This window comes from Schistocerca cancellata, chromosome 3, assembly GCF_023864275.1.
Source record: "Schistocerca cancellata isolate TAMUIC-IGC-003103 chromosome 3, iqSchCanc2.1, whole genome shotgun sequence".
Classification (NCBI taxonomy): Eukaryota; Metazoa; Arthropoda; class Insecta; order Orthoptera; family Acrididae; genus Schistocerca; species Schistocerca cancellata.
Window position 1 is genome coordinate 5,629,086 of NC_064628.1, and position 15,177 is coordinate 5,644,262.

At 42.1% G+C, this 15,177-nt stretch overlaps 1 protein-coding gene and 1 pseudogene across 1 annotated transcript in view; one reads left to right on the forward strand and one right to left on the reverse strand.

The window, feature by feature from the left end:
• The window catches only part of LOC126175257 (uncharacterized), a 189,573-nt gene that overhangs the window by 136,546 nt on the left and 37,850 nt on the right, over window positions 1-15,177 (forward strand). The window contains exons 10-11 of the mRNA XM_049921899.1: window positions 6,309-6,512; window positions 11,499-11,690. Coding sequence (XP_049777856.1) covers window positions 6,309-6,512; window positions 11,499-11,690 — 396 coding nt within the window. The remainder of the gene's footprint in view (window positions 1-6,308; window positions 6,513-11,498; window positions 11,691-15,177) is intronic.
• Window positions 7,484-7,601, reverse strand: LOC126177475 (5S ribosomal RNA; annotated as a pseudogene).

Genomic DNA, 15,177 nt, shown 5'->3' on the forward strand with positions numbered 1-15,177 from the left:
GCGTTCAGACGCACGCGCTACTCGCTGCAGCTGCCGGAGATTTCTTCTTACGCTATGATGGATTACTCCGTCTCTCACCGTAGCCACTAAGGAACGCTTCGTTACGTAGCAGACAGTCGTTTGCACGATCGACAGAATCGATCTGCCTCTGGATGTGCAGCAGCATCGATCGACTTGTTTGGGTGTCCTCAGTTGCGAAACTGCGATAGTCAAAATAAAGGTTTCATATTGTCGAAACACTGGTAGAAGCCGACCTCGGGGAAGACCAGTTCCGATTCCGTGAAAACATTGGAACAAGTGAGGCAATACTGACCCTACGATTTATCTCAGAAAATAGATTAAGGAAAGGCAAACCTACGTTTCTAGCATTTGTAGACTTAGAGAAAGATTTTCACAATGTTGACTGGAATACTCTCTTTCAAATTTTGAACGTGGCAGGGGTAAAATACAGGGAGCGAAAGGCTATTTACAATTTGTACAGAAACCAGATGGCGGTTATATGAGTCGAGGGACATGAAAGGGAAGCAGTGGTTGCGAAGGGAGTCAGACGGGGTTGTAGCCTCTCCCCGACGTTCTTCAATCTGTATATTGAGCAAGCAGTAAAGGAAACAGAAGAAAAATTTGGGAGTAGGTATTAAAATCAATGGAGAAGAAATAAAAACTTTGAGGCTCGCCGATGACATTGTAATTCTGTCAGAGACAGCAAAGGACTTGGAAGAGCAGTTGAACTGAATGGATAGTGTCTTCAAAGGAGGATATAAGGTGAACATCAACAAAAGCAAACGAGGATAATGGAATGTAGTCGAATTATATCGGGTGATGCTGAGGGAATTAGATTAGGAAATGAGACACTTAAAGTAGTAAAGGAGTTTTGCTATTTCGGGAGCAAAATAACTGACGATGGTCGAAGTAGAGAGGATATAAAATGTAGACTGGCAATGGCAAGGAAAGCGTTTCTGAAGAAGGGAAATTTGTTAACATTGAGTATAGATTTAAGTGTCAGGAAGTCGTTTCTGAAAGTATTTGTATGGAGTGTAGCCATGTATGGAAGTGAAACATGGACGATAAATAGCTTGGACAAGAAGAGAATAGAAGCTTTTGAAATGTGGTGCTACTGAAGAATGCTGAAGATTAAATGAGTAGATCACGTAACTAATGAGGTGATGTTGAATAGAATTGGGGAGGAGTTTGTGGCACAACTTGACAAGAAGAAGGGACCCTTTGGTAGGCCATGTTCTGAGGCATCAGGGGATCACAAATTTAGCATTGTAGGGCAGCGTGGAGGGTAAAAATCGTAGAGGGCGACCAAGAGATGAATACACTAAGCAGTTTCAGAAGGATGTAGGTTGCAGTAAGTACTGGGAGATGAAGAAGCTTGACAGGATAGAGTAGCATGTAGAACTGCATCAAACCAGTCTCAGGACTGAAGACCACAACAACAACATAGATTAGTACTTGTTCCATAGATCATGAATACGACACTTCGTAATGATGTGGAACGTGTCAGGTTAATAAAAGGTGTCTATACAAGATATTACATTACACAAAATATTACATAACACTAAATATTTTAATTTTTATTAATTTTTTTGGAGTGTGGTTGGGGTAATTACACACTTACTATATCCAAAAATTCACCTAATGAGTAGAAGGAGTTGCCATTAAGAAAGTCTTTTAGTTTCCTTTTAAATGCCATATGGATATCTGTCAGACTTTTGATGCTATTAGGTAAGTGACCAAAGACTTTTGTGGCAGCATAACTTACCCCTTTTGAGCCAAAGTTAGATTTAACCTTGACTAGGGAAGATTATCTGTTCTCCTAGTGTTGCTGCTATTGCTTTTGGATTCGTTCGGATTGGTAATAACAAATTTCATAAGTGAACGTATATATTGTGAGGCTACAGTGAAGATCTCTAGCTCTTTAAATAAGTGTCTGCAGGATGATCTTGGATGAGCTCCAGCAATTATTCTGAGTACGCGCTTTTGTGCAATGAACACTCTTTTACTCAGTGATGAGTTACTCCAGAAAATGATGCAATATGAAAGCAGAGAATGAAAATAGGCATGGCAAGCTAATTTACTCAGATGTATGTCGCCAAAATTTGCAATGACCCTAACAGCATAAGTAGCTGAACTCAAACGTTTGAGCAGATCCTCAGTGTGTTTTTTCCAGTTCAACCCCTCATCCATGCATACACGTAGAAATTTTGAATATTCTACCTTATCTACAGATTTCTGATCGAAGTCTATATTTATTAATGGTGTCATCCCATTTACTGTGTGGAACTGTATATACTGTGTTTTGTCAAAGTTTAATGAGAGCCCATTTCCACAGAATCATTTAATGATTTTCTGAGAAACATCATTTACAATTTCTCCAGTTAATTATTGTCTGTTGGGGTGATAGCTATACTTGTATCATCGTCAAAAAGTACTACTTTGCATCTTCGTGAATATAGAATGGCAAGTCATTAATATATATTAAGAACAGCAGAGGACCCAAGACTGAACCTTGGGGCACCCCATTCTTGATTGTTCCCCAGTTTGAGAAACCACCAGTTTTTTGCATATTATGTGAACTGCTTATTTCAATTTTCTCTACTCTTCCTGTTAGGTATGATTTAAACCATTTGAGCACTGTCCCATTCATACCACATTACTCGAGCTTATCTAGAAGTATTCCATGATTTACACAATCAAAAGCCTTTGATAGATCACAAAAAATCCCAACGGGTGACTTCCAGTTACTCAGAGCATTTAATATTTCATTAGTGAAAGTATATATAGCATTTTCCTTTGAAAAACCCTTCTGGAAACCAAACTGACATTTTGTTAAAACTTTATTTTTACAAAGGTGTGAAACTACTCTACAATACATTACTTTTTCAAGAATTTTGGATAAGGCAGTCAGAAGAGAGATTGGGCGGTAGTTGCTGACATCAGACGTATTCCCTTTTTTATGCAGTGGTTTAACAGTGGCATACTTCAGTCTATCTGGGAAAATACCCTGCTTCAGAGAGCATAAATGTCGCATACTGTCGAAACTTTAGTGTAGAACTTTGTGATCCAGAAATACTCACAAGGAATGCAGAGTAATGAAATTTGGGGAATACATTTGCCTAGGAAACGTGTGTAAGTGATTAACATTGCAAGATCACAGGTTAAAGTAAGCGCAAGATGAGCCACTGCAAATGTGAAATGTTGGTACATTAATAGCCGATGAATCGTTGAATACAGGTTTGCAAACGTGCATGCATTGTGTTCGAAAATTATGAATTATGGTCTAGTGACACAGTCCACATGGGTTTAGAAAACATCGTTCTTGTGAAACACAACTAGTCTTTATCCACATGAAGTGTTGAGTGCTATTGACAAGGGATTTAATATCGATTCCATATTCCTGGATTTCCGGAAGGCTTTTGACACTGCACCACGTACGCGGCTCATAGTGAAATTGCATGCTTAAGGAATTTCGTCTCAGTTATGTGACTAGGTTTCTGATTTCCTGTCAGAGGTCACAGTTCGTAGTAATGGACGGAAAGTCATCGACTAAAACAGAAGTGATTTCTGGCGTTTTCCAAAATAATGTTATAGGCCCCTTGCTGTTCCTTATCTGTATAAACGATTTAGGAGACAATTTGAGCAGTCTTTCTGCAATGTCGCAAAAGGAACATCCAGCTCCTCGTAGCCCTGCTAAACGACCTTGTTCAACCTCAGTGGGGTTTTGAAACTTACTGGGAGATTAAAACTGTGTGCCGGACCGAGACTCGAACTCGGGACCTTTCCCCTTCGCAGGCAAGTGCGCTACCATCTGAGATACGCAAGCACGACTCACGACCCGTCCTGACAGATTTAACCTCGCGTTCTAGAGCACTTCCCCGCAAACGGCAAAGTTCTCGAGTTCGAGTCTCGGTCCAGCACGCAGTTTTAATCTGCCACGAAGTTTCATATCAGTGCACACTCCGCTGCAGAGTGGAAGTTTCATTCAGTGAGGTTCTGATAACTGCATCTTTGTTGTCTCATAGGTATTTGTGGTTAAAAAAGAAAAAAATGGCTCTGAGCACTATGGGACTTAATATCTGAGGTCATCGGTCCCCTAGAACTACTTAAACCTAACTAACCTAAGGACATCACACATTCATGCCCGAGGCAGGATTCAAACCTGCGACCGTAGCAGTCACGCGGTTGCGGACTGAAGCGCCTAGAACCGCTTGGCCAACGCGGCCGGCAAGGCATTCGTGACGGCGTCCAATCCCAAGCTAACTTATGCTCACGCCTCTTACAGTGAATGTTTAAATCAAACCTGATTTGCATCGTCATTGTAGCGCTAGCAGCACCACTCTTATACGACTGGCGTGAAATTTGAATAGAGTTCATCTTTTAGATGTAGAAACACGCATACAAGTTTCGTTTATGTCGCACAACTCGTTCTTTGTGTTGCGATTTGTTTTCAGTCAGTGCTCCTCATGATGTCAGTATACTGGTTTGTTTGTAACGTAATTCTAGAGGGAATATTCCATTTTCTACCGTGAGGGAGCAGTACGTGCAGTGTATGGCAACTGTGTCACCTGTAAATATTGCAGTACTTGTGCTGTGTGTCATTAAGAGATTTCTGCTGCTTCAGGAGGTTCGTACAACAATAACGTACTATGATGAACAAACACATTCACAAACCTCAAAGTGCTGATCAACACAAAATTTGCTTACTTCTACAGCTTTGTATTTATACCATTGTTTTATGAGAATGGCAACTCCTTGTAGTCATCGTAATTGGGCAGGGAGTGAGACAGACGGGCATCGCAGCGAAGGAGTTGCCATTCTCATAAAACAATGGTATAAATACAACATTATAGAAATAAGCAAATTTTGTGTTCAACAGCACTTTGAGGTTTGTGCATGTCATCTTCAGCTAGATAATGTATAGCAACAGTGTACAGGTGCCAATTAGGAGAGTGGGAGCTATTCATAAAAAAAGTTTGACTCCCTATTATTCTGTCTGTCAGACAAAAAGAAGAAGTTATTAATATGTGGTGATTTCAATGTTAACTTTCTAAGCAATTCTGATAGCGAAAGTGAACTACATGTGTTATTAACAACATATAACTGAGAATCAGTGGTCGATTTTCCCACACGTATAGCTGAAGACAGTAGCACTCTAATAGATAATGTATTTGTGGAGAAAGAGGATGTAAAACAAACACATGCTTTCCTTGCGGTAAATGGATTGTCAGACCATGATGCACAACTGATTAACTTACAAAACCTAACAGGGTGTAGAGTTCAGAAACCATTAAGTAAAAGTGTTAGGTTGCTCAACCTGGTAACTATAGAGCACTTCAGAGAAAGTTTAAGAAATGTTAATTGGGGAAATGTATATAATGAGCCAAATTCTAATGGTGAATGCACCATATTTCTTAATAAATTTATATCCCTTTTTGAACATTGTTTTCCAAACAAAATTACTAAATGTAACACCAGACTTTTCAAAGAAACCTTGGATTACTACAGGTATTAATGTGTCTTCAGAAAGAAAAAGAAAACTGAATGAGACAGCAAGAAGTAGTAAAGATCCAAAAGTAGTTTTACACTATAAAAATTATTGTAACACACTGAGAAAAATTGTAAGGAAACCAAGAAATATGTATGTTAGAGAAGAAATTAACAACTCCGGCAATAAAATCAAATCTATATGGAATGTTGTTAGACGGGAGACATGAAAAGTAACTACTGGAATAGGTAGTATTACTATTAAAGAGAATGAGACCATCCTAACCGACAGTACACAAGTAGCTAATGTATTTAACAACCATTTCTTAAGTGTAGGAGAAAAAATTGGTGCGAATAGTTCAAAATAAAAAGCCAGGCAATACAAGGAAGAGACAGTTTTGAAAAATTTTTGTCAGTTTGAGTTTCACCTTACAACCTCTTGTGAAATAAGTAAAATTATTAAATCTTTGAAAAATAAATGTTCTGTTGGAGTAGATGACCTTTCTAATAAGATACTAAAACAATGTGGAGCAACTGCAGCTGATGTTCTGAGTCACATACGTAATGCATCACTAACTCGAGGTATTTTCCCAGACAGGTCAAAATACGCCATTGTGAATCCTCTCTACAAAAAAGGGGACACCACAGAGGTCAATAATTATAGGTCAGTGTCCTTGCTTACAGCATTTTCAAAAATCTTTGAGAAAATAATGTATTCAAGAGTACGAGAGTGTCGTAACGTGGCTGTAAATGTTTTCGGAGGTTAGCCTGTTGGCTGGTAACACTGTGCTGAGGCGGTTTGCCTACCTGGCTGCCCGCAGAGCCGCCGCTGCCTGTGCTGGTGGCGGGCACCATGAACAACGTGTCGTTCGTGACGCCGGGCAGCCCGCTGCTGACCCAGCTGGACGACCTGCCCCGGGGCGCCCTCTGCTCCGGGGTGGGCGAGGGCCGCAGCTTCGCAGAGTGCACGCACGTCGTCCGCCTGCCGCTCGGCGCCACCGTCGACCTGCTGCTCATCGACCAGTGTGAGTTCCTTTGTTTCTACTGCCTCCGAACCGCACTTCACGGTTCTTGCAACATTACATTTACTGTAACTCTTCAGGCTTTCCCGTCGAGATCTTGACATGTGGAATAATCGGGTTTATGCTGGATGTTTGTGTCGCTCTGCACAATATTTTGGGCACGTAACTCGTTGCCTTCTTCAGGTGCTACCTGAGACTGCCATAAGGAGGATTTTGTCCAGTCTCAGGTAGCACCTGAAGAAGGCAACAAGTTACGTGGCCGAAATATTGTGCCAGAGCGACAAAAACATCCGGAATAGACCCGATTATTCCACATGTCATTAAATTTTGTGTTGTAGATGATAGGGCTGTCTCTCAGCCTTTAAATATGCCAGACACAATGGAACACCTCATTAATTTAAGTTACAAGCTCACGTATCTACTGATGCTAACACCAGTGTTAGATATGCTTTTGTTATTTTGGTTCATTGTTTTTCTGGCTGGGTTGGTCGGTCCCGTCATCTTTTCCCGGTTCCTCTGCCAGTCTCTTCATCTCAGAGTAGCTCATTCCCCAAACGTTCTACATTGCTTGTTTATTACAATTCAGTTTTCCACGACAGTTTCTGCACCCTGCAGTTGCCTGTAATTCCGTGGAAGTTATTCCCCAATTTCCTAACACATGTCCTATCAACTACATTTACATTTGCGCTTCACAATCCAACTTATGGTGTGCGGTGGTGGGTACTCGGTATATCAATATCTCTTTCTCCTCTACTGATTAATTAATGATTTTAGCACTCCCTCTTCAGGCCACGAGTGGCCTACCGGGACCATCCGACCGCCGTGTCATCCTCAGTGGAGGATGTGGATAGGAGGGGTGTGGGGTCAGCACACCACTCTTCTGGTCGTTATGATGGTATTCTTGACCGAAGCCGCTACTATTCGGTCGAGTATCTCCTCAGTTCGCATCACGAGGCTGAGTGCACCCCGAAAAATGGCAACAGCGCAGGGCAGCCTGGATGGTCACCTATCCAAGTGCCAGCCATGCCCGACAGCGCTTAACTTCGGTGATCTCACGGGAACCGGTGTATCCACTGCGGCAAGGCTGTTGCCAATTAATGATTTTAGGAGTAATAATGACGATGGAAATTTGCTGGCCCCTCACAAGAGGCGCAACAATAGTGAGTTCTATAATTTTCAATGTGATAGGGTTTGCAACTGTGATGAATTTTTTGAAAGATTTCATGATGCCTTCAACTGCAATTCTCTTTATTTTATGTACGATTTTACAGTTGCCTTAGGCCATTTTCAAGTATTTTGTGGATGATTTTTAGTAGTAAATTACGCCTTGTATGTCGTTGCTTCTATGATCCCGTTGCTGCCCCTGTATCACGGGGTCCTGGGTTCGATTCCCGGCCGGGTCGGGGATTTTATGTGTCCTAGGACTGGGTGTTTGTGTTGTCCTCATCATTTCATCATCATCATTTGTAGCAGTGACTACATTGGATTGTGAAAATAAAATTGGACTGTGTAAAGATTGGCACTTCGAACAGGCGCTGATGACCAAACAGTTGAGCGCCCCAGAAACCAAACATCATCATCATCATCATCCTATGACTCCATGTTACGCTCATGAAATAAATCCGAGATGTTTTACGCTATTTGAGGAACAGTTGTTGCCAAGCTCTTGTTTTCATTACATCCATGACTCTTACTTTCTGTAACTTGTGTAATACTTGAGGTGATCCATCTATACTAGGTACTTTGTGGCTGGTGTCTTTTAAGTGTGCAGCAAATGTGGATGGGTTATTGTCGCATATTGTCTTGTGTTCTTTAAACTGTATAGTAACATTACGCGCAGGACACTTTCGAGACAGGCTTATGATTTTTCGTATACATGAAAAATCTGCAACATTTAATATTGGATTATTAGATGATAGTCTTCTCGCCTTGAAGTTATTTAGGCGCTTCAGAACCGCACTGCTGCCATGGTTGCAGGTTCGAATCCTGCATCAGGCATGGATGTGTGTGATGTCCTTAGGTTAGTTAGGTTTAAGTAGTTCTAAGTTCTTGGGGACTGATGACCTCAGATATTAAGTCCCATAGTGCTTAGAGGCATTTGAACCATTTTTTTAAGTTATTTACCTCCTCTTCTTCTTTGAAGACAATGTTGTGGCTCCAGTTTGCTTTGCTTAGATTTCTTGCTTCTCCGAACTATTGCAGGTGCCGGTAAAGCAGATAGATCAGGTGAAATAAGGAACTACAAAATGAAGTTGACTTTGTACTGTAAGAATTAATGTACTTCACATTGTTAAAGAAGTGAACAGAAATCCATCTCCTCTATCATGGACAGGAAAAGACAAAAGTACAAGATCGATGAAACATCCGATAGGATTTTTTACAAACATAAGAAAATTAATGTTCTCGGTCTTTTCTCGCTAACTCCACAGGCTTGAGCGCTGCGGACATACCGCATTTTAACCTTTACCGTAAACTACTTAGGCGAATGAATGGATAAAAATAGACAGAACAAAAATAAAACATATGCCCATATAGGAAAACGAGAATAAGTTCCAGTACACTGCTTTCGTGTTCCGGCACTAGAATGTGCTTAGAGGACGATTGTTAAGCTTCCGTGTGAGCCGGAATCTCTCTAATTTTACCTTCAAGGGCCTCTGGCGACGTATACAGTAGGAAGAAACAAAGTGCTGACTGACTTACCTTGTCGTAATTCTGACAGCAAACCACACCGTCATGGACAACGCCTCTGCTGTAGCGTCTGCCACTGCAGGTGGATTAGTGTCTCAGTGACGCTTTCATACTCATTATACGAACCTGTGACGAAACGTGCTCCTCTTCTTTGGATCTTCTCTATTTCCTCTATCAATCCTATTTGGTGAATGGTGGCGGCGGTATGCGCAAGGCGTTCAACAGTGAGCTAATCAGTGCTCGTACTCACCTAAAAGAGTACAAGTGTGGATATCAGTTGTTAGAAGCATGCAACGAAACGTAAATTAAAAAATGGAACATGCAGCATTTCTGAGACTCTGTCACACTGTCACAGAAAGCAGCTAAAGATGGATGGCTCAGGGCAGTGTGTGAGTAAAATACATGCACTGTAACCACATATCTAAAATGATAGAACGAGGAACCGCACTTACAGCATCAACTGAAAAATAAACGATGAAGCAACGAGCCTAGAAATACATTAAAACCTTCCACTTGAGACACTACAGAGAAGACCAGACATCACCCAGAATCTTAAAACACGAATCGCATTCCATTCATCATCTCATAAGACAGAGGGCAGGTTAACTGACAAATGCGGCCCTCATGGCTTCATATAGAAGCACTGCATACCAGTGCGTCTTCCTGCAGAAGGAGGGATCCATGCGTCAGAGGACAGTGTCCTGTCCAAAGGCGCATTACAGGTACTTGCTGCCATCACTGTGGCCGGGATTGGTAATGACACGGTCCAGTCGTTGGTTTCGTTGGCCTCGCCCTGTTCTTCCCCAACCCTAACCAGTCCGCCTCGCATGTAAGCATGATGCTGCGTCTCAATAACGAGGTAACTGCACGTCCAGGAGTAGCACATTTAGAAGTTGGTGCTACCAAACTGGCATCCTTAGCTGCCGCATCTGCTGCTTCATTACTCTGAATGACACGCCCTTTCCCTGCCTCTGTAAGTGGAAAATGGTGTCATGAATCCGCTGAAGATACTTTTCGGCTGGATATATATGATCGGTAGTCTAAGAGCACTTAGGGAGTCGGTTTGGATGAGGAATCTGGTAGCAGGTAGGTGTGGGATCTTCTCCAGTGTCCTCAATATCGCATATATTTCAGCATCATACACTGTACGTGTAGCCAGGTAAACGAATCTTGACGACACTGTCTTGAAATAACACAGCACAACCGACAGAATTTTCTTCCTTAGACCACACAGTCACAGTACTCGGATAAAATTCTGTAAAACATTGACTTAAAAGCAGAGGTTGAAGTAAAAATCTTCTGGCACACTGAGTGATCTAAAATAATCCTGAGTCTCCATATTAATCGGGGCAGTGAACGATTTCAACCGTGATCAAGCACCAAGTACCACTAAGTCCTGCTGCATGCGAATGCCGAATGACTTCGTTGCTCCTGGCGTATTTCTAAATAGTTGGTCCAGTGGACGGCGAGCGAAAGTATGAAATGCCGGTGACTGTGGCGTCGATAACAGGCTGTTCACATAATTCATCGTGAGGACCCACCGCCGGATAAAAATAAAAGTCCTGTGGCTACGGCCTGTCATCGGTTAGGCCGGCCGCCTTGTGTAAGTTTTTTTAAGTTAATGTCACTTCGGCGACTTGCGAGTTAATGATGATGATGTGACGATTAAAACAACACAACACCCAGTCCTTGAGTGGAGAAAATCTCCGACCCAGCTGGGAATTGAACCAGGTCCCCGTGAATGGCATTTCGCCGCGCTAACCACTCAGCTATGGAGGCAGACCGCAGCCGAATGACAAGTGATGGTTCGCCAGGCACAATGCACAGGGTAGGAATTGGATTCATACTGTACTTTACTATCACCTGTTTCTACTGTTTTGTGGCAAAACCTTGAAAAATTTCCGTTTGTTGCTCTGATTTTGGACACCAGTGTAAATTCCCCAGCATTAAATAATATCAGGAGACTTTTAGCAGGTTGAACCTTAGGCGTAGTGTCTATCGCTAGTCGTGAGATGTGGTAGATGAAACTTAACATATGAATGAAAGGAGGAAAGTAGCCAGCTTGTAACCTTTCGGTGTCATGGGTGGTGTAGTACTTCATGTGGGCCCTTATTTCAGGTCTATGACTAAATAAAATTTATCGAAATTGTTAATTTGCGTAATAAAAGAAACTGTAATGACATAAATGATTGAAAAGTAATAAAAATACTGTCGAGTTTGGAACAACAATCCTCGTAAACTGCTAATTTCTCAAATCGAGAATGTACCACTAGTGCTTCAAGGGGCTGACGCGTGTTGCAGCGCCGGTGATGGGCGGCCTGAGCCACCCGTTCCACATGCACGGGCTGCGCGCCTGGGTGCTGGAGGAGGGCGTCGGGCCCCCGCCGGCCGCAGAGCAGTGGCTGCCTCGCAGCGGCGCGCCCCCCTCCAAGGACACGGTGGCCGTGCCCGCCGGCGGCTACGTGCGCCTCCGCCTGCTCGCCGACAACCCGGGTGAGTAACGCTAGGAGGCCGTCGCAGGGAAGCGAAGAGCAGCGTCGTACTGTGGGCTGGTGCAGTGGTCGGCACGAGACTAGACGGACGGTTCAAGGGTCGTCTCACCTGCCTACAGCACTGCCAGTTTCTATTTTCAATCTAGAGCATTATGGAGTGTCTTCCGAAAGCTGATTCTTGCCAGTCGTTAGAAAAAAAATTGAAGTAAATGTTACAGATATTATCAACGGATTGGAAATAACAACTAGCCAGTTGCGAAGTGCTTTTTAAGGCAAAGTTCTACATTACAGACCTACTACCTTTAAATCACGTATTTCAAATGGTGATTCAGTGCACTCGAGGTATGAATTAAAAAAACGCCTTCAGTCACAATTTGTCGTGTCTTATTCAGTACACGATGCAGCAAAATGCAGGAAGATCCGCAGCGGATAGGCCCTTGGTGCAGGGAGTGGCAACTGACTCTTAACATAGAGAAATGTAACGTTTTGCGAATACATAGAAAGAAGGATCCTTTATTGTATGATTATATGATAGCGGAACAAACACTGGTAGCAGTTGCTTCCGTAAAATATCTGGGAGTATGCGTGCGGAACGATTTGAAGTCGAATGATCATATAAAATTAATTGTTGGTAAGGCGGGTACCAGGTTGAGATTCATTGGGAGAGTCCTTAGAAAATGTAGTCCATCAACAAAGGAGGTGGCTTACAAAACACTCGTTCTACCTATACTTGAGTATTGCTCATCAGTGTGGGATCCGTACCAGATCGGGTTGATGGAGGAGATAGAGAAGATCCAAAGAAGAGCGGCGCGTTTCGTCACAGGGTTATTTGGTAACCGTGATAGCGTTACGGAGATGTTTAGGAAACTCAAGTGGCAGACTCTGCAAGAGAGGCGCTCTGCATCACGGTGTAGCTTGCTGTCCAGGTTTCGAGAGGGTGCGTTTCTGGATGAGGTATCGAATATATTGCTTCCCCCTACTTATACCTCCCGAGGAGATCACGAATGTAAAATTAGAGAGATTCGAGCGCGCACGGAGGCTTTCCGGCAGTCGTTCTTCCGGCGGACCATACGCGACTGAAACTGGAAGGGGCGGTAATGACAGTGGCACATAAAGTGCCCTCCGCCACATACCGTTAGGTGACTTGGGGAGTATAAATGTAGAGGTAGATTTAGATGCATTTCTGACCCTGTGGGTCCATCTTCAGGTGTAATTCGTCTTAATACATGCTTTATTTGTTCTCTTGGATGAGATGAAATGCATACTGCTGTCACGAAAAGGTTTGTTGTTAGGTTTTTGAAGTTTCTGCCTGTTTTCAAGAACATGTACATGCTTTCATGCTCAGCCACTTTGAAAAATCAGTCATTGCACAACATATGTTGGAAATGAAGCATGTCATCAAAAATGTAGAAAACAATTTGGTAGTATTACATAATGAAGCCAGTGGTAAGACCCTAAATCTGTTAGAACAACTGGAGATATGCCTCCACAAAATCAAAAAACCAGAATCGATGTTACATGAACAAACAGATTTCACAAGCCACAGCTATTTCAGTAATTTTAAAGATCTGTTCCAAAATGATTTCCTGCGTGTGTCAATTGTTTCCTGATATGTCAATTGTTCAATAATTGTATCTTTAGCACTATGAAAAATTTGTCTTTCACCACACCATGTACAAAAACATCTGTGAAGTATTTACAAACATGTGTTTGCGAATGTGCCTCTTAGCTGAAGTGATATGCTTGAAAACGATGGAGGAAAAAAATTATGCTGTTACTAAAACGTTAAAAACGCTTTTCTTGGATTATTTGGTAAGTATACACTATTCATCTTTTCCACTATTTGGCACATATTTCCCGCGTCTGACTTTAAATTTGTAACCGAACATCAAACATTTTCGTGACAGGAATATGCATTTCATCTCATCCGAGAGAACAAATAAAGCATGTATTAAGACGAATTACACTTGAAGATGGACCGAAATGCATCGTGTACTGAATAAAACACGGAAAGATGTGACTGAAGGCTTTTTTTTTAAATTCATACTTCGAGTGTATTGAGTACAGTCACGTTTGAAGCTGAAAAATATGGATAAAATGAAAGTGATTAAGTGGATGATACGCAGATATACTAGACAGATTCAACGACTCCCACAGCGGATGATGATAATATGTGATTCTATGTACAATATCTTCCGAAGAAGACAGTTTTAAAACTGTCGGAACCATTGCAAAGGTATAATAAACCAGTATTCTGCAACTGTTTGGCTGTTATTTCCATTGAAGCTCTTGCATGCAAAGCTGCTGAAGCGCTGCCAAGTTCGCAACGTTACAAGAAATTTTTAAGAAGAACATATTTTTAGTTCAACCTGTCAAAAAAGAAGACACATTAACAATTTGGACAGAATGGAATGAATGAATATTATTTAAGTTTACAGCATGTAACTAAATTCCCTTTACAGACTGTGTGAACTTGTACTGGGGACCAAAATGGTTAAGTTTAGCATAGGAAATCGTGCCCGGAAACGAACCCTTTTCCCGCTACATGCACAATGCAACACACGTTTGTCTCTGTCTCCTGCTGTTTGTCGCCTGGCCCCATTTACAAGCAGCGCTCGACGTGACGACCGACGAGTCAACAGAGATGCAGCATCTACATCTACATCTACATGGATACTCTGCAGATCACATTTAAGTGCCTGGAAAAGCGTTCATCGAACCACCTTCACAATAATTATCTCTCATTCCAATCTCGAAGAGCACGCGGAAGAAACAGACACCTATATGTATCCATGCGCGCTCCGACCTCCCTAATTTTATTATGATGATCATTTCTCCCTATGTAGATCGGTGTCAACAAAATATTTCCGCACTCGAAGGAGAAAGTTGGTGATTGAAATTTCGTGAGAAGATTCCTCTGCAACGTAAAATGCCTTTGTTTTAATGATGTCCACCCCAGGTATCGTGTCAGTGACACTCTCTCCCCTATTTCGCGATAATACAAAATGTGCTGCACCCCTTTGAACTTTTTAGATGTATTCCGTTAATCGTATCTGGTAAGGATCCCCCCCCCCCCAAAAGCACTCCAAAAGAGGCAGTCTCTTTATTATGTAGGCAGTCTCTTTATTAGATCTGTTGAATCTTCTAAGTGTTCTGACATTAAAATGCAGTGTATGGTTTGCCTTCCCCTCAAAATTTTGTATCTGTTCTTTCCAATTAAGTCGTTCATAATTGTAATTCCCAGGTATTTACACTCCTGGAAATTGAAATAAGAACACCGTGAATTCATTGTCCCAGGAAGGGGAAACTTTATTGACACATTCCTGGGGTCAGATACATCACATGATCACACTGACAGAACCACAGGCACAAAGACACAGGCAACAGAGCATGCACAATGTCGGCACTAGTACAGTGTATATCCACCTTTCGCAGCAATGCAGGCTGCTATTCTCCCATGGAGATGATCGTAGAGATGCTGGATGTAG